Genomic DNA, 22,202 nt, shown 5'->3' on the forward strand with positions numbered 1-22,202 from the left:
GTAGCACCTCCAGTCACTGTGACAGTGAAAAATCCCACCTACATTTCCAAACACTAAGTAAGAATTGGTTACTGCTCCCAGCCTCATATTAAGAACATTTAGTCTAGGGTAATAGCATTGTTCTATTTTGAAGATTTGGTTTTGTTACTGAATTGCGCTTGTTCTGCCTGTTGCACAATATGCCAATCACTGAGACAACAAATTTTGCTGCAGAGAAAGGGTTTATTCAGGAAGCAGCCAAGTGAGGAGACAGGAGAACAGATCTCAAATCCAGCTCCCAAAGATGGAGTTTTAGGGTATTTACGGGATAAAGGAGCAAGGTGGTCTGAGGCATGGGGAAAGGTAATTGGGGTAAGAAACAGTGAGGCAACTGGTGATGTGCACAAGCATAGTCAAGCTTCATAGCTCTTCATAGGACACATGTCCACAAAATTGCAGCTTTAGCATGATCTGAGGGTTCAGCTCTTGGTCCTGTGATGCCAAAAGGTCACCCATTGGACACTCATGCAGGCCCAGTTGAAGAGTTGTTGGTCTCAGCTGGCTTAAGCTGGACAAGAGCTGACTCTAAGTTCCTGAAAAACAAGCAACCATTACCATGGTGACCTATATCTCGGATATGTAATCTATAAGGAAGCTAGTGGAAGTTTATTTATATATTGCTTAGCTACATGACTTTTAGCTATTAAATATGTAGCTTTTAAAATTAACTAAAAACAAATGAGACAAGTTAAGTTTGGTGGGCCAAATCAGGTTAGCCCTCAGTTTCAGGTTGAAATGCTTATTAGACATCAAGGTAAAGATGTCAAGTAGGCAGTTGGTATGAGTTTGGAGAAGTCAGGGTTAAAGATACAAATTTTGGAACTATTAGTATATAGCAGACATTTTAAGTCATGTCATTGTATGAGCTCTCCTAAAGAGAGTATAGACAACAAAGATGGGAGGATCCCAGACTGACCCCTCTAGCATTTGAATTTTTTGGATAATGAAAAAAAGAAGTGAAGCCTGTATAGCAGCTAGAATAAGCAGACCCTGAGAGGTGCTATGAAAATATGGCACCATAGAAGCTAAAGAGGGGAATGTTTCAAGGAAGGAGGGACCAACTGAGTACATATTGCTGATAAGATGCTATGGTTTGTGTATGGGTCATGAGGATGGATCCCTTATGAATGGCTTGGTGCTGTTCTTGTGGTAGCCAGTAAGTTTTCCTTCTGATTGGCTCTCAGAGGAATGGGTTAGTTCCTATGAGAATGGGTTGTTATGAAACAATGGGTTGTTATACCAGGGTGCCCCTCAGATTTGGTCTTTCTTCACACATGCCTGCTTCTCTTTGACCTTTTCCACCACGTTTGACTCAGCAGAAAAGCCCTTACTGGGAGCCAAGAAGATGCTGGTGGGTGTCATGCTTCTTGTACAGCCTGCAGAATTGTGAGCCAAATAAACCTCTTTTAAAAAAGTTATCCAGCCTTGGGTATTCATTTATAGCAACACAAAACAGACTAAGAAGATTTGCAAGCTGACCGAAACCAATTTTGTCATTGTGGCAGATACTGTTACTTATCTCTTTGCTCTCTCCTTCCTATATAATAATAAAATCACCTGTGGCTTTCAACAAAATGCATGGCCAATCAGAAATAAAAACTACATTTTTCCAGCCTTCCTTGAAGCTTAGTAAGACAATGTCTGGCCTATGAGACATGAGTGGAAGTGATGTGTGCAACTTCCAGGTCATTCTTAAATGGAATGAGTTTGTTCTCTTACCTCCTTTTCTCTTTTCTTCAACTAGCTAGATGTGGATGATGAGCAAAACTGGACCAAGCAAATGAAGGAAACACAATAGGTGTGGCAAAGCAGCAAGATAGAAGGAAGCCAAGTCCCAACATCCTGTAGTTGCATACCAACCCTGATGGCTTTGTAGAATGGACTTATCACTCTAACCTGGACTTTAAATGCGAGGGGGAAAAAATCCATGAAAAATTATTCAAGGCAGATGATGATAATATTTTAGACTTTTGGTTAGGGCAATTGAGAGAATTCATCACTAAGGGGCAGAAAACTCAACTAAATCAAAACTCCAGGCCAAGAGTACCACTCTGAAGGCTGCTAGGCTTGCTAAGTTTTTCTATTTCTCTCTCTCTCTCTCTCTCTCTCTGTGTGTGTGTGTGTGTGTGTGTGTGTGTGTGTAAGATGAATATCAGATTGCCTAAAAGCCAGAAATCTAGTGTCTCCCTGAATTTTGGGAATAGGATGTAGGACTACTTTTGTGTTTTCTTGCTAATAGATGTTTGAATGTGAATCTTGTCTAAAAAAACTTCCTTCATTGTAATAAGTCATATGAAAGTGAGGTTATTAAGGGGAGACCTAGAGCCCACCCCTATGTCTAACAATTGGTGGCCTCCACTATCCCCTAAATTATCTAATAATTGTGAACAGCCAAATTTATTTGGGTCAATTTGCTACATTTGGCAAGTGGACGAGATCAGCATGCATAAAATCATAAGTAGATCTTCTATAGAAGACAATACATGGAAGTTGATAAAACCACACAGATTCTTTACCAAGACTTCATGTAAAATAAAATAGCTGTGACAGATAAAGAGAAAAGAAGGGCCTTTGGGGGCTAAACACTTTTTTAATTGAATTATAACACACAAACTATAAGGTGCATGAATTTTAAGTGCTCAATGAAGTTTCACAAATGAACACCACCTTGTAATTACCATCCAGATTGAGATATAAAACATTTCAGCACTTCAGAAAGTTCCTTTGTGCTCCTCTCCCAGTCAATATCCTCCTTAAAAGTAACTACCATTGATTAGCTTTGCCTGTTCTAGATCATGTAGTATGTATATATCTGGGTCTCAGTTTGGACAGCTATAACAAAATATCATAGACTGGGTGTCTTAAACAACAGAAATTTATTGCTCACAGTTTTGGAGGCTGGGAAGTCCAAGATCAAGATGCTGTTAGATCTGGTGTCTCATGATGACCTGCCTCCTGGTTTGCAGATGGCCATCTTCTTCACGTATCCTTATATGGTGAAAAGCAGAAAGGAAGCAAACTCTCCAGTCTCTTCTTACAAGGTACTAAATCCCATTCATGAGGGCTCTACCATCATGACCTTATTACCTCCCAAAGGCCCCACTTCCTAATACCATCCCACTGGAGGTTAGGATGTCAACGTATGAATTTTGCGGAACTACAGTCCACAACATGTGGTATACACACATACCACAACTGATTTATCCATTCTTCCATTTCTTTTCCTTTTTTTTGAGACACAGTCTCACTCTGTTGCCCAGGCTAGAGTGCAGTGGCACAATCTCGGCTCACTGCAACCTCTGCCCCCCGGGTTCAAATGATTCTCGTGCCTCAACATCCCGAGTAGCTGGGATTATAGGTGCCTGCCACCACGCCTGGCTAATTTTTGTACTGTTTTAAGTAGAGACAGGGTTTTGCCATGTTGGCCAGGCCTGTTTCAAACTTCTGACCTCAAGGGATCCATCCACCTTGGCCTCCCACAGTGCTGCGATTACAGGCGTGAGCCACAATGTCTGGCCCATTCTTCTGTTTCTGACCATTTTGTTGTTTCTAGTTTTTTGCTGTTATGAATAAAGCTATTCTGAACATTCTTATCCATGTCTTCTGTACTCATTTCTGTTAGGTGTATGCCTAAGAATGAAATCATGGGTCACAGGGCAGTCATGTGGTTAGCTCTAATATATATTGCTAAACAGCTTTCCAAAGTGGTCATATCATTTTTCACTCACACCAGCAATGTAGTTGCTAAACATCCTGGACAATGCGCTGTCATGTTTTAAAGCCAGATATTATTTTATTTTTTTATTTTAATTTTTATTTTTATATATTTAGGGAGTACCAGTGCAGATGTCTTAACATGCACATATTACGTAGTGGCGAAGTCTGGGCTTTTAGTGCGTCCATCACCTAAATAGTGAACATTGTACCCAATAGGTAATTTTTCAGTGCTCACCCCTGCTCTCACCCTCCCACCTTTTGTAATCTCCATTATTCACTCTAAGCCACATATAATATTAATATTAAAAGCTCATGCTTGGCCGGGCGCAGTGGCTCACGCCTGTAATCCCAGCACTTTGGGAGGCCGAGGCGGGTGGATCACGAGCTCAGGAGATCGAGACCACGGTGAAACCCCGTCTCTACTAAAAATACAAAAAATTAGCTGGGCGCAGTGGCGGGCGCCTGTAGTCCCAGCTGCTCCGGAGGCTGAGGCAGGAGAATGGCGTGAACCCGGGAGGCGGAGCTTGCAGTGAGCCGAGATCGCGCCACTGCATTCCAGCCTGGGCGACAGCAGCGAGACTCCGTCTCAAAAAAAAAAAAAAAAAAAAAGCTCATGCTTACAATAAGTAAGCTACGTAGTGAAGAGACTTCAAAATAAAGTTGGTGAATAAAAAGGCACACTTGAAAAGTTTTAAAAAGGCCGAGCACGGTGGCTCACGCCTGTAATCCCAGCACTTTGGGAGGCCAAGGGGCGGATCACGAGGTCAGGAGATTGAGACCATCCTGGCTAACACGGTGAAACCCAGTCTCTACTAAAAATACAAAAAATCTAGCCGGGCATGGTAGTGGGTGCCTGTAGTCCCAGCTACTCCGGGAGGCTGAGGCAGGAGAATGGCGTGAACCTGGGAGGCGTAGCTTGCAGTGAGCCGAGATCGTGTCACTGCACTCCAGCCTGGGCGAGAGTGAAACTCCGTCTCAAAAAAAAAAAAAAAAAGAAAAGTTTTAGAAAGAATCGAACAATTATTCTTGTTTTGTTTCTGGTGTAGGAGGAAAGAGAAAGAGACACATTAAAAATTATTCTTTCAGATGAAGGTTGCTGATAGTTGAAATAGTTAATTAACACTGGCTTCTTTTCTCCCTAATCCAAAGCAGTCTTTTCTTTCATTGGCTTCTGAAAAGCTATTTAGTCTTCTGCCTACATGTAGAGGCAACACAGGAAGGCTTTGGCCAGTGCTGAGACGGCTGGGATCACTCAACTGGTCCACTAAATGGAATTAAAGTCAACAGTAGTAATAAGGGTTTCCAGTGGTGCATGCCAGTAGTCCCAACCACTCAGGGGGATCCCTTGAGCTCAGGAGTTGGAAACCAGCCTGGACAACATAGAGATAAACCATGTCCTGAAAAAAAAAAAAAAAAAAAAAAGGCTGGGCACAGTAGCTTATGCTTGTAATCCTAGGACTTTGGGAGGCCAAAGTGGGCGGATCACGAGGTCAGGAGTTCGAGACCAGCCTGACCAAAATGGTGAAACCCAGTCTCTACTAAAAATACAAAAATTAGCCAGGCATGGTGGTGCGCACCTGTAATCCCAGCTACTTGGGAGGCTGAGGCAGGAGAATCGCTTGAACCTGGGAGGCGGAGGTTGCAGTGAGCTGAGATCATGCCATTGCACTCCAGCCTGGGCAACAGAGTGAGACTCTGTCTCAAAAAAAGAAAAATTCTGAAGGCTTAGTTAACTTTATCTGTCATCCAGATGAAACCCCAATGATTTACGATTTGGACAATTCTCTGGCATCTGTAGAGTGCCCGACATCCTCGAAGTTTTCAGTAGCATCTCTCCAGCTTATTCCCTTAAGACTTCTTTCCCACCAGGATGCTCTGCCAGGAATTTGGTCAAATCGTACTCCCAGGTGCTTTTGCTATGATCGTGCTTTGAATCTCCTCCAGGGAGCAGCACTTCATGGCCTTGTCCGACTGCTGGGCCATCAAGGTGGGCTGCGAGCCAGTCCCAGCTCACACAGCAGTGCCCTGCCAGCAGCATGCGCCTCTCATCAAGCTCCGCCCGCACCAGGGACCCCTGCCAGAGGCAGGGCAGCTGGTCTGTCATTCTCTTAAATTTTGGCCACATGGTGGTGTGGTGGTATCTCATTGCGCCTTTAATTTGCATTTCCTTGATTTACAATGTTAAGCACCTTTTCAGATGCTCATTTGCCATTTGACGTCCTCCTTTGTGCAGGGCCTTGCCCATTTAAAGACTGTGAGAGTTGGCCAGAAGCAGTGGCTCACGACTGTAATCCCAGCACTTTGGGAGGCCAGGAGTTTGAGACCAGCCTGGGCAACATAGTGAGACCCAGACCTTGAATCTACAAAAAATAATTTAAAAATTAGCCGGATGTGTCTCTTAAAAAAAAAAGTGTGTGTGTTTTTTAAATTAATTTTTACCAATTTTATCAATTAGGATTTTTATAAATTAGGATTCTTCCAATTTTATCAATTAGGATTACCAATTTTATCAATTCTTCCAATTTTATCAATTAGGATTCTTTATATGAATCTGGATACAAAGGTTACATCAGATGTAGGAATTGTGGATTTCTTCCCCCCCAGTCTATGGCTTTCTTTTTCACTCTCCTATTGGTGTCTTTGGATAATTAGTGCTTTTTATGTTGCGTTTAAAAAATCATTGCCTACTCCAAATGCACAGAGATATTCTCCCCTAATTTCTTCTAGAGTCTGTATTGTTTTATTTTCACATTTAGTTCTATGATTCACGTTAAATTAATTTTGGGGCATAATATAAGGCAGATGGCAAAGTTCCTTGTTTTTCTATATGGATGAACAATAATTGCTCCAGCAACATTTGTTGAAAAGATTGTTACCACGTCTAATTCTAATTCTAGAATGGTTATCCAAATTTTAAAAAAGACCTTTTTGTTTTTGAAACAAGGTCTAGCTCTGTTGCCCAGGTTGGAGTGCAGTGGTATGATCATGGCTTCCTGCAGCCTTGAACTCCTGGGCTCAGGTGATCCTCCCATCTTAGCCTCCAGAGTAGCTGGGACTACAAGGCACACGCTACCACACACACCCGGATAATTTTTAACTTCTTTTGTAGAGACAGAGTCTCACTATGTTGCTCAGGCTGGTCATGAACTCCTGGCCTCAAGCAATCCTCCCACCTTGGCCTTCCAAAGTGCTGGGATTACAGGTGTGAGCTACTGTGCCCTGCCTAGAACGAGATTTTTTAAAGTAATGAAAATAGCCACATAAAAAATCCAGGTATTAAGCAGATAGAAGATTATTATCCTTTGATCATATCGCCTTAGGGGTAAGACTATGCTGATCCCTTGAAAATAAAGACAGTAATTAAAAATGATTTTAGAGGAAGTTAAATGTACAGTGAAGTTACTGCCTACACAAGGTTGATGTTACAAACTGTATTAGAGTCTCAGCAAGATTTTTTTTTTTTTTTTTTTGAGATGGGGTCTCAAACTCTTGGGCTCTATGGATCCTCCCTCCTCAGCCTCCTGACTAGCTGGGATTACAGGTATGTGCTACCATGATCATCTGGCAGCAGGAAAATGTAATAAAGTACTTTTTACAAAGGTGTGGGAAGGGCATAAGTAAATTCTGAGGGATAGTGTGGTACCCCAAAGTTAGTAATATTGAGGGCTCCATTACCATCCCAAAGGGAGGGTGGCGGAGCGAAAGGAGGAGCTAGTCACTGGTGAGAAAGACGACTGTACGGAGAGGTCCCTGAGGATGTATCCAAGCCATGCCAACCCTGCAGGAATGGAGCCAGGGGAATGAAGGCTGGAGTGAACGCTCCCTTCCCCTACTCTGTTGTTAGTGCTCTCCTCTGCGTAGATCAGCCTCCTGGTAGAGAAGGAGCTGGTGGAGAATGCATCTGGAGGAGAAAAAGAAGATCTAGCACACAAAACACAGAAAAACACTTAGTCCAAAAGGAGGAAGAGTGGATCTGTGTTACACACTCAAGATCAGAGAAGGGTTTGCAGTGAAGCCAATAAAGTTTAAGCTTCAGGACCCCTCCATTATATTGGCTCTTTCCAAGGACCTGGGAGGGATCCTAATAATGTGTTCACAAGGTCATATGGTTTTGTTAAATTTGTAAAAGGTATTTTAACCAAAATCATCAAACTGTTGTTCTTTCCATTTCAAATCTCCCTCCATTCCACTTCCCCAGTGTTCAATGGTGCTGAAGTGACACAAGTATTTTGAGTTTCTGTCTAAAAAGAAATTGAATTGAGAAAAAACCACTATAAATGTAATTTAAGCAGACACTTTTAAACATTTTAATAAGACGTGAAGAAAGTACGGTTCCTAGTTTATTAAAGAACTGAAAAAACTGAGATAAAATTAATAGAATATGAAGCTAAAGTCATAAACATGAGTGACAAAATCAGTGGAGATTATTCTGTATTCAAGAAGCAAATTATAAGAAAGAAGTTTTCAAATCATACCAATATCAGTGATTCATTAAGAATAAATAAATTTCAAAAAAGAAATGAATACGCTTCTTGGATTTGTATAACCCAAATAACACAGTGGAGCAAATCACAAGAATATGTTGGAAAAAATTAAAATTTTTTATGATTTGAAAATAATGAGATCAGCCGGGTGTGGTAGCTCACACCTGTAATCCCAGCACTTTGGGAGGCCGAGGCAGGCAGATCATGAGGTCAGGAGTTCAAGACCAGACTGGCCAATATGGCAAAACCCCGTCTCTACTAAAAAAAATACAAAAATTAGCTGGGAGTGGTGGTGCTCACTTGTAGTCCAAGCTATTCGGGAGGCTGAGGCAGAAGAATCACTTGAACCTCGGAGGTGGAGGTTGCAGTGAGCTGAGGTTGCACCATTGCACTCCAGCCTGGGTGATGGAGCAAGGCTCCATTTCAAAAAAAAAAAAAGAAAGAAAAGAAAACAATGACATCAACAAATACAACCTAAAATCATAATACACCTTTTTTTTTTTTTTTGAGACCGAGTCTCGCTCTGTCACCCAGGCTGGAGTGCAGTGGCGCGATGGTCGGCTCACTGCAAGCTCCGCCTCCCGGGTTCACGCCATTCTCCTGCCTCAGGGTCCCGAGTAGCTGGGACTACAGGTGCCCGCCACCACGCCCGGCTAATTTTTTGTATTTTTAGTAGAGACGGGGTTTCACCATGTTAGCCAGGATGGTCTCAATCTCCTGACCTTGTGATCCGCCCGCCTCGGCCTCCCAAAGTGCTGGGATTACAGGCATGAGCCACCACGCCCAGCCCACAATACACCATTTTAATGACATTGATGACAAACTGTTTAATGAGTGCCCTGAAGTACACTTACACATCCTGAAATCTTACCACTCATATGTGAAAAAGACTTACAAAAGTGTCCTCAAATTTGTAATACTCTTAAATATATTTTTTCTTTTTTAAATTTTTTCTAGCCACTAGACCACCAGGGAACTCTTACATATTTGTAAGACATGACTGATAACAACTTATTAAGCTGACCCTTTTCTAAACAACCAATAATTTTTTTAAAACTTTATAGAGGAATTCTAATTATTCTAGAAAAAAGTAAATTATCCTTATACCCTCTCCATTGAAAATACTCTCTCTGTAAAAAATATCACAAAATTGAAGAGTAACCAAAGTCTATGTGGCTAAAAAATGTAGGGAAAAAATATGGGAATGTTTCTGGCAGTTAATTACGTTCAAGTAGTTTTTTGTCCTGGATTTTGTGATGCTTGTGCTATTTGCCTTTGTTGTGATTTACCTATTTATTCTAAATATATATTCATTTTCCTCATTTTTTTTTTTTGAAACAGAGTCTCGTTCTGTTACCCAGGCTGGAGTGCAACGGCGCGATCTCACTGCAACCTCTGTCTCTCGGGTTCAGGCGATTCTCTTGCCTCAGCCTCCAGAGTACTGGGACTACAGGCATGCCACCACGCCCAGCTAATTTTTGTATTTTTAGTAGAGACGGAGTTTCACCATGTTGGACAGGCTGGTCTTGAATTCCTGACCTCAGGTGATCTGCCCACCTCGGCCTCCCAAAGTGCTGGGATTACAGGCGTGAGCCACCACGCCTGGCCTCCTGCCTAATTTTGTATTCATAATTTGGTATTATTTTTCCTAAAGAGTCCCCCTTTCCCCAAATTGCATTTAATACCATGATCCACAAATTCTGATGTGACCTCGTTCAGAATACACACTAAAGAAACGGACTGGGCAAACTTCAACAGTAACAGCAATGGCAATGAAATAAGAACATGAAGCACTCTCCCTAGGGTAGAAGACTGGCATACATGTTTGATATATATATGCAAGTCCAACACACACAAACATAAACACACACATGACAGGGTCTCATTCTGTCATCCAGGCTGGAGTGCAGTGGCACAATCATAGCTTGCGGTAGCCTTAACTTCCTGAGCTCAAGTGACCCTCCCACCTCAGCTTCCTGAGTAGCTGGGACCACAGGTTCGGACCACCTCACCTGGCTAATTTTTGTATTTTTTTGTAGAGACAGGGTCTTGCCATGTCGCCCAAGCTAGTCTCAAACACCTGGCCTCAACCAATGCTCCTGCCTCAGCCTCCCAAAGTGCTGGGATTACAGGTGTGTGCCACCATATCAAACCAGGAATATTTAAAAGAGTCTACAAACCTCATTAAGGAAAGAAGGGGGAAAAAGCAGAACCAGCTGAGATGGGTAAATTGTAGTCTGGAGGAAATCTGGCCCACACAATTTTGGCAGCAAATTGGTGGAAAATTATTCCAGAAGCAAATCTATTCTAAAAATTTCACTATGACGCAGAGGTCCCAGGAAAGCAGTATGGAGACTGGAGCAGCACTGGAAGGCCTTTGGCACTTACTCTAAAGGCTAAGCTGCCACCATACTTTGAGGTAGCACCTCCTACTGGGAGGACAGCCTTAATCCATACATTGGGAAGCATTACTGACTGCAATTAGTAGGAAAATCCCAGAGGAAATAATTCTATCCTCAAAAACAGAAATGAAGCAATACATTAACTTGAAAAAGCCATGGGGAATTTTGAGAGAATCAGGGGTCCCAAAATAAACCATTCATAGACTTTGGAAAGAATTCTTTTTTCTTTTTTTTTGGAAACAGAGTTTCGCTCTTGTTGCCTAGGCTAGAGTGCAATGGCGCAATCTTGGCTCACCACAACCTCCGTCTCCCGGGTTCAAGCGATTCTCCTGCCTCAGCCTCCCCAGTAGCTGGGATTACAGACACGTGCCACCACGCCCGGTGAATTTTTTTGTATTTTCAGTAGAGACGAGTTTTCTCCATGTTGGTCAGGCTGGTCTCGAATTCCCGGCCTCAGGTGATCCACCCGCCTCAGCCTCCCAAAGTGCCGGGATTACAGGCGTGAGCCATTGCGCCCAGCCTGGAAAGAATTCTTAAGGGGAGAGCTCAGAGGGTTGCAAGCCTTTTGGTTTCCAGTTTGGATTTTTTTTTTTTTTTTTTTTTTTTTGCTTGCTTGTTTTCTTTTTATTATAGAAATTTTCAAGCATACTTCAAAAGTAAAAAGTATAATATAAATAGTATAATAACCCTCTGAATAGCCATCATCCACCTTCCACATGCATCAGCATATGTTCAGTCTTATTTTATCTACATGCCAACCCACTTTCCCAAAGCCCTCACAAGATTATTTTAGAGCAAATGATAGACATATTGATTTAATCTACAAAGTCTTATCTATGCATCTTTAAGAATAAGGACTCTTTTTAAAAATATATAACCATATTTACCATTATCATACCCAACAAATTAACAAAATTACTCAATGTCATCAAATATCCAGTCAGTATTTAAATTTTTTATTGTCTTATAAATATTTTTTAAGTTGCATTTTGCAAATCAGGATCCAAATGCTATTCACATGTTGCATTGTGATATGCAATGGCTCTTAAATTTCTTCCAACCTATAGTTTCTTCTGCTTTTCTTGCCATTTATTTGTTGATGAAATCAAGTCATTTTCCCTATGAATTTGTTACATTCTAGATTTGATTAATTATATCCTGAGGTGTTATTTAACACATTTCTCCATCTTCTGTATTTCACATAAACTGAAAATTAGGTCTAGAGGCTTGATAAGATTTAGGCTAGATATTTTTGGAAGAGTACTTCATAGGCGATGCTGTGTTCTTATTGCATCACACCAGTAAGTACATAATGTCTGTTTGCCTCTCTTTTTGGAATATTAAAATTAATCGGTGGGTTCAAGTGTTGTCAGCCTGATCCATCATTATAAAGTTCCTCATCAGCCTCTCACCTAATGATTTCAGCAGCTATCAATAATCATTGCCTACATCCATTATTTCATTCAAGTGTCAAAATAGTAATAGTCTATCATTTCTTCTGCATTCACTAGCTGGAGTTCTTCTGTTAAAAAAAAAAAAAATTCGGGCGGGGCGCGGTGGCCTACGCCTGTAATCCCAGCACTTTTGGAGGCGAAGGTGGGCAGATCATGAGATCAGGAGTTCTAGACCAGCCTGACCAACATGGTGAAACCCTGTCTCTACTAAAAAGACAAAAGCAGCCGGGCGTGGTGGTGTGCACCTGTAATCTCAGCTACTCAGGAGGCTGAGGTAGGAGAATCGCTTGACCCGGGAGGCAGAGGTTGCAGTGAGCCAAGATCGCACCACTCCAGCCTGAGCGACAGAGCGAGACTCTGTCTCAAAAAAAAAAAAAAAAAAAAATTGGCTGTGTGAGGTGGCTCACACCTATAATCCCAGCACTTTGGGAGGCCAAGATGGGTGGATCACTTGATTGCAGGAGTTCGAGACCAGCCTGGGCAACATGGTGAAACCCCCATATCTACAAAAAAATACCAAAAAAAAAAAAAAAAAAGCTGAGCATGGTGGCAAGCATCTGTAGTTCCAGCTACCTGGGAGGCTGAAGTGGGAGGATCAATTGAGCCCAAGCAGAGTGTGTGTGAACAGGCCTCTGCACATTGCACTCCAGCCTCGGTGATAAAGCAAGGCCCTCTCTCATTAAAAAAAAAAAAAGTACCATATTCACAATTTGGTTTCCTTGATGTACATACAAGAAAAAGAAGGTAAGTGCTTGATTTTCTCCCATCACCAATTTTTAGAATAATTAGTTGGTTTCTTAATATTCGTCAAGAGTAACCAATTTGTTTGGCTGCAAGTCCAACAGTACTAAGCATGGCACTAAATAGCACCATCTAAGAAGGTAAAAGATCCCTGACCCTGCTGAACTGATAAGTTCTCTTAGATACTGATGGGTCTCTCAGCCAGTGGAGTAGGGCAGCAGACAATCATACACTATCGTAACAATTAACTCATTCTTGAGAAATCATCAAAATCAATAATCATTTATAGATGACAGATCCTAAGTGATAACTCTTCTTGAAAAGTAAACATTTTTAGAAGAGTCAACAAGGTAGAAAAATCAAAGGTTTTAGTACTACATCTCCACTTGCAGTGGAGAAGTATATGCTGAAGTATGGTGACACTGGAAATAGGGCACTAATTTGGGAATTTGGGGTAACAGTAGCCAGAACCTCAGAATGAATCACTGGAGTCAATGTTTCTGGGGGAAGACATAAATTGGAAGAATGAAAAATTCAGGATTTTATGTTTATAAGGGGGGCTAATTAGTAGTTTGCTAAAATGTGCTTCATAAAGTACCCGGCTCAGAATCAAAAGAGACCCATAGTCCTCATTTACCTGTATGTACTGGAGGCTACTGATACCTACAAAAAGAAGCTAATAATTGAGAAGGGTCAAAGTGGATCAGATCAGTTTGCACGAGGCTCAGGCAAAATGAGGAAAAAGAAATATCTACTGAATTTGGCAACATGTAAGTCACAGATGACTTGATAACAGTAGCTTCAGTGATGTGATGAGGGTGGAAGCCCTGGAGTAGGTGGAACAGTGTGGGGTTAACAATTCTTTCAAGAAGTTTTTCTATAAAGGGGAGCAAAGAAACGAGATGTTACTGGAAGTGTATCTAAGGACAACTGAGGTTTATTTATTTTTAAAAATAGAGATGGGATCTTGCTATGTTGGCCAGGCTGGTGTTGAACTCCTGAGCTCAATTATCCTCCCTCCTCCCTCCTTGTTGATGGCCTCCCAGAGGGAATTGAGGATCTTTTTTTTTTTTTTGCTATGGAGTCTCATTCTGTCGCCCAGGCTGGAGTGCAGTGGCACGATCTCAGCTCACTGCAGCCTCTGCCTCGCAGGTTCAAGCAATTCTACTGCCTCAGCCTCCCGAGTAGCTGGCATTACAGGTGCCTGCCACCACGCCCGGCTAATTTTTGTATTTTATTTCAGGCTAGGCTGGTCTTGAACTCCTGACCTCAAGTGATCTGCCTGCCTTGGCCTCCCAAAGTACTGGGATTGCAGGTGTGAGCCACCACGCCCATCTGGAACTGAGGATCTTTTTACCAACAGGGTTTTTTAAAGGATGATAGTTTAAGGCCAGGCACGGTGACGTGCACCTGTAATCCCAGCACTTTGGAAGGCCGAGGCGGGTGGCTCACCTGAGGTAAGGAGTTTGAGACCCACCTAACAAACATGGGGAAACCCTCTACTCTACTAAAAATACAAAAATACAAAAAATTAGCCAGATGTGGTGGCGTGTGCCTGTAGTCCCAACTACTCAGGAGGCTGAGGCAGGAGAATCTCTTGAATCCTGGAGGCGGAGGCTTCAGTGAGCCAAGATTGCACCATTGCATTCCAACCTGGGTGACAAAGCAAGACTTCATATCAAAAAAAAAAAAAAAAAAGATAGTAGTTTAAGAATTGCAAATTCCACATAATAAGGGGAGAAACTGGTGATCTATGAGACCGAGGACAATTGCAAGAGTGATGTCCTTGAGAAAACAAGAGAAGATAGAATCCAGAGCATGACTGCTTTGATAGAGCGATGGCATTTGAATTATAACAAGTGGGAGAATAGGAAATATTGACACAAGTGTAGAAAGATTTGGTGGTTAGAAGAATAGAGTTCCTGTTTAGTTGCTTACGTTTTTTCAGTAAAGTATGTGAAAGTGGGGCCAATGACGAAGGGTTTATGTTCTACAGCATTTATCTTAGGAAAAAAAAGGAAAGGGAAAAAAGAGGGAGGTTGAAATTTTTAGGAAAAAAAAAAGACATAAAATAGTTGACTCAGAGAGTAAAATATTGATCTTACTAGGGAAACATTTTAGGATTATGGAGCAGATATAGAGTGTTTGTTTCAGCTTTGTGGTCATAAATTTAAGGCACTGTGCCAGTGTTCAGCTGCTCTGGTGCAGGCCCAGAGAAGTTATACTCAGCTGGGCAAGTGAGTATAAAAGAAGTACAACTGCTTTTCATAATGATGACCAGGACATCAAAGGTGGATAAGGGAGAGAATGAACACAGAATAGACATAACAGTTAAAAAAAAAAAAAAAAAGCAGTGAGGTTGGTGGGTTGAAGACCCCAGGTGTCAGATGGGAGGCTATCTGGATAAAAATGAGGACACCAGTCAGGATGAAGAGGAAGACAGTGAGCTAGGAGTCAAGTCTTCAGTGAGTGAGGGGTGTGACTGGGTGATCATTAGAATGTAGACACAAAGAGGTGGGGCTTTTGAAGAAGGAGGAATAGTTTGAAAGTGACGATGTGAGGCCTGGCACCATGGCTCATGCCTGTAATCTCAGCACTTTGGGAGGCTGAGGCTGGCGAATTACGAGGTCAGGAGATCGAGACCATCCTGGCCAACATAGTGAAACCCCGTCTCTACTAAAAATACAAAAATTAACTGGGCCTGGTGGTGTGTGCCTGTAATCCCAGCTACTTGGGAGGCTGAGGCAGGAGAATCGCTTGAACCAGGGAGGCAGAGGTTGCAGTGAGCCGAGATCGCGCCACTGCACTACAGCCTGGAGACAGAGTGAGACTTCGTCTCAAAAAAAAAAAAAAAAGAATTCCATACCAGAAATTTAAGGCACTGTTCCAGTGTTTAGCTGCTCTGCTGTAGGCCCAGAGAAGGTCTGGAGTTAAACTGGGGAATCTTTTGTTGTATTTTAAAATCCTATTTAAAAATGTAAGTGCCTGTAATCCCAGCACTTTGGGAGGCCGAGGTGGGTGGATCACCTGAGGTCAGGAGTTCGAGACCAGCCTGACCAACATGGTGAAACTCTGTCTCTGCTAAAACCACAAAAATTAGTTGGGCATGGTGGCATGCACCTGTAGTCCCAGCTACTCAGGAGGCTGAGACAGGAGAATTGCTTGAACCTAGGAGGTGAAGGTTACAGTGAGCTGAGATCGTGCACTGCATTCTAGCCTGGGTGACAGAGCAAGACTGCATCTCAAAAACAAAACAAACAAACAAACAAACAAACAAAAATATATATATATATATGATTTGAAAAGGCCTATTTCTACACTATTACATCTATTGGATTGAACATCCTCTAGTTTACCATAGGTCTTAGACCCTCTAACTTTGTCTTGACTTTAGAGATAGTAGTGGTTTTTACACTTTTTGTCTCCCTCACTAGACAGCCAGCTCTTTGAGGCCAAGAGTATATTCCCATAGCTTCTCTTAAAATAATACTCACTGTGCACAAATTGTCACCTTTTATTAAATGTATGTGTTTACTGTAAAAACAGAGCTGGACAATAGAATGTAAGCTGAAAATCAGACCATGGAATCTGGCCTGGGTTTGAGGAATGGAGACAATAAAGACCTGGATTTCACTCAAGTTGATTTTACTTTGGTTTAGTTTTGGATGAACTAAGAAGCAGAGCAAAGAATATAAACAAGATAGAGATGCAGGAGGATAAATGTGGCTTCCCATTGCCTCCCTTGTATGTCCCAGAATACACATAAAGTTTGCATTCTTGCCAATTCTGCACAGCAAGTTATCTACCAGGTCAAAGAGGCAGAGAATGACAGGCTCCCTGCCTTCTATATTCCCAGTTATATCAGCTCAGAAACAACTTATATTACCATATAAGGTGATCATTCTTAGACTCAGTGAACCATGCTATCCAGGTTCTGGGCCTTGAAATTCATTTGATGTCCACAGTCAGGCAGGTTCCCATTTTCTGTGGCTGCATGGCAGGGCCTAGGAATTTTTCACCTCATCTTCTTGTGTTTTTTTCGTGGGCAGGCCTTGGAAAAACAATGAGAAATCCATATATAAAATGAAACCCACGTTATCACCAGGTGGTGTAGAGTAATTATGGTTGCTATCACACAGTTTAACATGAATTCCTCATTGCACAAACATGTATGGTGTGCTTACCACGTGCTTCGCCCCAAAGATCCAAAAGTAAATAAAACTTAGGCTCTGCCTTCTGCCTCAGTACACTTGTAGTCTACTTCATCATGCTTCTCTGTCATGACCATTTTTTAAATAGAAAATGGACAGCAAAGAAACAGGATACTCTGGTTGAAACTTTTTTAGAAAGTATATTATTAATTCCAGGTTGTTTAATAGCCTTTTGATCTCTTTTGGTTTTCTCCCATCTCTCCTTTCTGTGCTGTTTCCCTTAAAATAACACTCAGTGCACACACTGTTTTCATTAAACGGGTGTGTTTGTTCTGAAAACAGAGCTAAGAGTTATCAACCGGCAGATTCTTCCTGCTCAGGCCTCCTTAGTCTCTAAACAGTGCATGACTCGCAGAAAATGCAAAGAGGTTTGTTCTGGTTCTTAGAGGCAGAGTGCTAGGAGGGGCAACTGATAGAAACAGAACTTAACCATTTTAGGATTTCAGGAGTATCACTGTAGAAGACCAAAGGTGAATGCAGGAGTCAGCCTGTAGACTCCATACAATCCTAAATTCCAGCCTCATCTGAAGAAAGTGAACCTGTTTTCATGAAAATGTACCTTTTATATTTCTTATAAATGGGTAGCTTAATAAGTGTATGTATTTATTAATATAACTGATCCTTGATTTTGGAGATATAAAATATTCTAAAAGAATTAATTTAGCCTAGGGAACATCCTCTTAAGTCTATAGATGGCTTCACAGTACACATGCCTCAGGGCCTTTGTACCTACTGTTTCCAAGGTTATAGCTTGCTTCCTTCAGGGCTCAGCACAAACATCATCTATTAGAGAGGTCGTTGCTGACCACCTTATATTAATAGTACCTCCCCCACAACGATTTTACTCCATCATCTTCATTCTGATTTTTCTTCATAAAACTTGTTACCAGCCGGGCGTGGTGGCTCACGCCTGTAATCCCAACACTTTGGGAGGCTGAGGTGGGTGGATTATGAGGTCAAGAGATCGAGACCATCCTGGCCAACATGGTGAAACCCCCTCTCTATTAAAAATACAAAAATTAGCTGGGCATGGTGGTGAGCGCCTGTAGTCCCAGCTATTTGGGAGACTGAGTTAGGAGAATCACTTGAACCTGGGAGGTGGAGGTTGCAGTGACCTGAGATCGTACCACTGCACTCCAGCCTGCAGACAGAGTGACACTCTGTCTCAAAAAAACAAAACAAAACAAAACAAAACAAAACAAAACTTGTTACCACCTGATATCTTATTATGGGAACATCTAAATTTTGTGGGGCCTGAAATTTTTATAATGTAGGGGCACTTTTTAAAGAAACAAAATATAAAAATTGCAATTAAAAATTAAGTTTGAAAGTGAATATTAAGAATGTGAAAATAATAAATTGCTGGAATCTTGGAGCTTCAGCTCTTCCTTCTAAGATTTATTTAGGCAATTTACTAGAAATGCTTATGTAAAAATGTGTAGTTGTTGCAACCTGGCTTCCACTTGCCACCTACAACATTCTATGGCCCTCAGCAATTACCAGCCCTCCCTGGGGTATCACAGTAAATCTGACTCTGCATATTAAATATCAATTCGCTTGTTTGTTTATTGTTAGTCTGTATCAATGGAATGTCTTAAGCTTTTTGAGAGCAATGATTTAATCTTCTATGTTGCTTTATGTCCAGTGCCCACAACAGGAGTAGGCACTGGGGGCATATTATACATGCTTGTTTAATAAATTGTATCTCTCCCCAAAAATCAACTTGGAAAAAATAATCCTTCCTCCTCTCCCATTTTAGCCACTCTGTGTTGTCATAGCTCTGTGTTATTGTCTTTTAGTACCATCACTTAAAAATTAGCTCATCTGCTTACTTTTTTTTTTAAGACAGTCTCCTCTGTCACCCAGGCTGGAGTGCAGTGGCACAATGTGGGCTCACTGCAACCTCCACCTCCCAGGTTTAGGCGATCTCATGCCTCAGCCTCCCAAGTAGCTGGGACTACAGGTGTGTGCCACCATGCTTGGCTAATTTTTTTGTATTTTTACTAGACATGGGGTTTCATCATGTTGGCCAGGCTGGTCTCCAACTCCTGGCCTCAGGTGATCTGCCTGCCTTGGCCTCCCAAAGCGCTGGGATCACAGGTGTGAGCTACTGCGCCTGGCTTGCTTATTTACTTGTCATCTGTGTCCCCTACTAGAGTAGGCCATACTAAGAAAAGAGTGTCTTGCTCCCATTTTCCCAGAGTGTTTAAAGCAGGGCACAGAGGAGGCTCTCAATAAGTATTTTTTTGAGTAAATGAAAATAAGGCAAATAAAAAACTTTTCATGATGAAACTTGCCATGTACTGCAACTCTCCTTGTACCTCTGTTTTTACTCTGTTTATCTGAAAGTTTCATTTAGGTACTCAATTATATGCTAATTTAATGAAACATAATTAAGTTTTAAAAAAAGTAAAATTATAATTATCACTTCACTTTACACCTTAGCTAAATAAGTACAAATGCATTTTGATTTGACAGAAAGATTTGAGTAATTAATTTGTAACCATCTACTAACAAGATTTGAAAGATACAGGTACTTAATAGTACTTTCAGACACATGATTTCTGCTCTGAATTTGCACTCACCCATGATTTCTGTGACTTTAGGGAGCATCAAGTAGAAAATGCACCTATGTACCAGGTTTTCTTCCCTGGAGGCAAAATAAAATAAATAAACTGACCAATTTCTTATATATTATTTCTGAAATATGCTATGAAGGTATTAGCAGATATTTATATATTTTTCTTTTTCTTGCACAATTTATAGCATACTATACTCACAATTCTGTATCTTTTGTTTTGTGATTCTGTTTTTTTAATATATCTTGGAGCTTACTAATATTTTTGGCTGCATAGTAGTCCATTGTGCAACAGTGTCTTATTTAAATAATCCTCTATATGGACATTCAGATTGCTCTCAGTCTTTTGGTATTATAAACAATGCTACAATGAATAACCTTGTACACATGTAACTTCACACATGTATGTCTGTAGGATAAACCCATAGATGTGTGTTTGGATCTTATAGCAATAAATGACACTCCTCATCCTCACCCAAATTCTAAGCCAATTAGGAAATAAGACAAAAGAGGCAGACAGGTGATCAAAATGTCACTTCATTACTGGCGACAGCTGATGTTGAAGCATGTGGCTTACATTTGCAGATAAGAGAGCTTCCCAATTCTGGATCTCTTTCCATTTAATCACAGGCAATGTTCTTCAAACATAGGTCTCCCATGCAGGTTTTAGGAAGATGATGGGCTGAATGGGGCCTTCCCAGCTTATTCTTTACAAATTTAACAATTAGAGGAGTCACCCCTCCTTTCTTAGGGAGAAGCAAGTGAGAAGAGAGGCCAGCGGCATTAAACTAGGAGAGCTACTTAAGCCTGGAAGTACACATCAAGAAACATTCTCACCCTAACAAAATACTCTCATGTTCAAAACGGTCTTCAATTTGTAATTTTAATATATTTTTCTCAGTTGTTCACCAGAAATGTGTCAATTTACACTCCTTCCATGAATATGCACTCAGGCATATAAGAAAAGTTAGCATAAGATAAATGTTTTTCAATTATCCTTGGTCTATTCATGTCTCACTACCTCAGAGGTTTTTCTTGAATTTTCTTTCATCATTTTGAAATATAACAGCAGAATTTTATTTTATTTTTGAGACAGAGTCTCCCTCTGTCGCCCAGGCTGTAGTGGAGTAGTGTGATCTTGGCTCACTGCAACCTCCACCTCATGGGTTCAAGTGATTCTCCTGCCTCAGCCTCCCAAGTAGCTGGGACTACAGGCGTGCACCACCATGCCTGGCTAATTTTTGTATTTTTAGTGGAGATGAGGTTTTGTCATGTAGGCCAGGCTGGTCTCAAACTCCTGACCTCAAGTGATCCGCTTGCCTTGGCCTCCCGAAGTGCTGGGATTACAGGTGTGAGCCACCATGCCCGGCCCAGAATTTTAATTATAGTGGCTTCATAGCATTTAACGTCTGGCAGAGACTGTCAATTGTCACAGTATCCATTGCTCCCATCTTCCTGTTTGAAACCAGACTCTCTGAGCTTTCACCCGGGCCTATGGCTGTCCATCTTTATGTGAGTCATTGTAGTACACATGCATATAATTGTAAGGACTTTGACTTCAGCTCTGAGTGAAATGTGAAGTCATCGCAGGGATGTGAACAGAGGAGTGACATGATCGTAATGTCTTATAGACTAATCTGTAACTATCAGCTCATAAGGAAAGCCTGGTAAAGTGCAAGGCGCTTCTCCAATCAAAGAACTGACTGCAAAGTAGCCCCAAGATTGGAAGTAAAGCTGGTCTACAAGTTAGGGACACTAGGCCACTGGAGAACTGGGCGAGTGGCTCTCCTTTCCCTTATCTTAAATTCTTCTAAATGTTTGGGGTTGTTTTGTTGTTGTTGTTGTTGTTTTGAGACAGGATATTGCTCTGTCGCCCAGGCTGGAGTGCAGTGGTGTGATCTCGGCTCACTGTAGCCTCAACCTCCTAGGCTCAGGTGATCCTCCCACCTCAGCCTCCCAAGTAGCTGGAACTACAGGTACATGCCATCATGCCCGGCTAATTTTTGTATTGTTTGCAGAGACAGGGTTTTCCCCTGTTGTCCAGGCTGATCTTGAAATCCTGGCCTCAAGCAATCCATGCATTTGGGCCTCCCAAAGTGGTGACTAGCCATGAGCCACTGTGCCTGACCTAAATATTTGGTTTTTACAGACAAGAAGGGGGACAGAAATGGGAAGGAGACGGATGGCTTCCGATCCTGATTTTATGAGCCAGGATGCTGTGCAGCTTCCACAGGTGTTTTGTTATATTTTTGCAGTTGTTTTCTTGTCAAACTTTGAGCTTCCTCATTGAAAAAAAATTTCAAAGTTTCATTTCATCCATTGTAATGGCCAAGAACTTCTTTATAATTTATGGAATAAAAGCACAGAGCTTCATAGAAGGTGGATGTCACTATGGAAAGATGCCCAGTTAGAACTACTTTTAAATATATTACAGCTACACAAGATGAAAAACTCAAATAGAGAATACAAAGCTACAAAATACACTTGAAGACTACAGTTGTATCCAGCCAAGACAGTAATGATAATTTCTGCTTTCTTTCTTTTATTTCCTTTCTTTCCTTTTTTTTTTTTTTTTT

General features: G+C 41.4%; 1 protein-coding gene across 13 annotated transcripts in view; it reads right to left on the reverse strand.

The window, feature by feature from the left end:
• Window positions 1-214: 214 nt before the first annotated feature.
• Window positions 215-22,202, reverse strand: part of KLHL23 (kelch like family member 23) — a 60,701-nt gene continuing 38,713 nt past the window's right edge. The window contains exons 4-6 of one of the 13 annotated variants that reach the window (XR_009214279.1): window positions 7,432-7,657; window positions 1,759-3,027; window positions 215-572 (exon numbers count right to left, since the gene is read on the reverse strand). Coding sequence is in view for 6 of the 13 variants with exons in the window: in XM_032755448.2 (XP_032611339.1) it covers window positions 2,964-3,027; window positions 7,432-7,657 (290 nt within the window). In the remaining 7 variants the exon portion in view is untranslated. Of the gene's footprint in view, window positions 3,028-7,431; window positions 7,658-16,723; window positions 16,889-17,021; window positions 22,171-22,202 lie in introns of those variants that run through there. The other 12 variants (XR_009214277.1, XR_009214278.1, XR_009214280.1 and 9 more) reach the window with 12 other exon arrangements.

Source organism: Hylobates moloch, unplaced genomic scaffold (genome assembly GCF_009828535.3).
Source record: "Hylobates moloch isolate HMO894 unplaced genomic scaffold, HMol_V3 SCAFFOLD_1, whole genome shotgun sequence".
Taxonomy (NCBI): Eukaryota; Metazoa; Chordata; class Mammalia; order Primates; family Hylobatidae; genus Hylobates; species Hylobates moloch.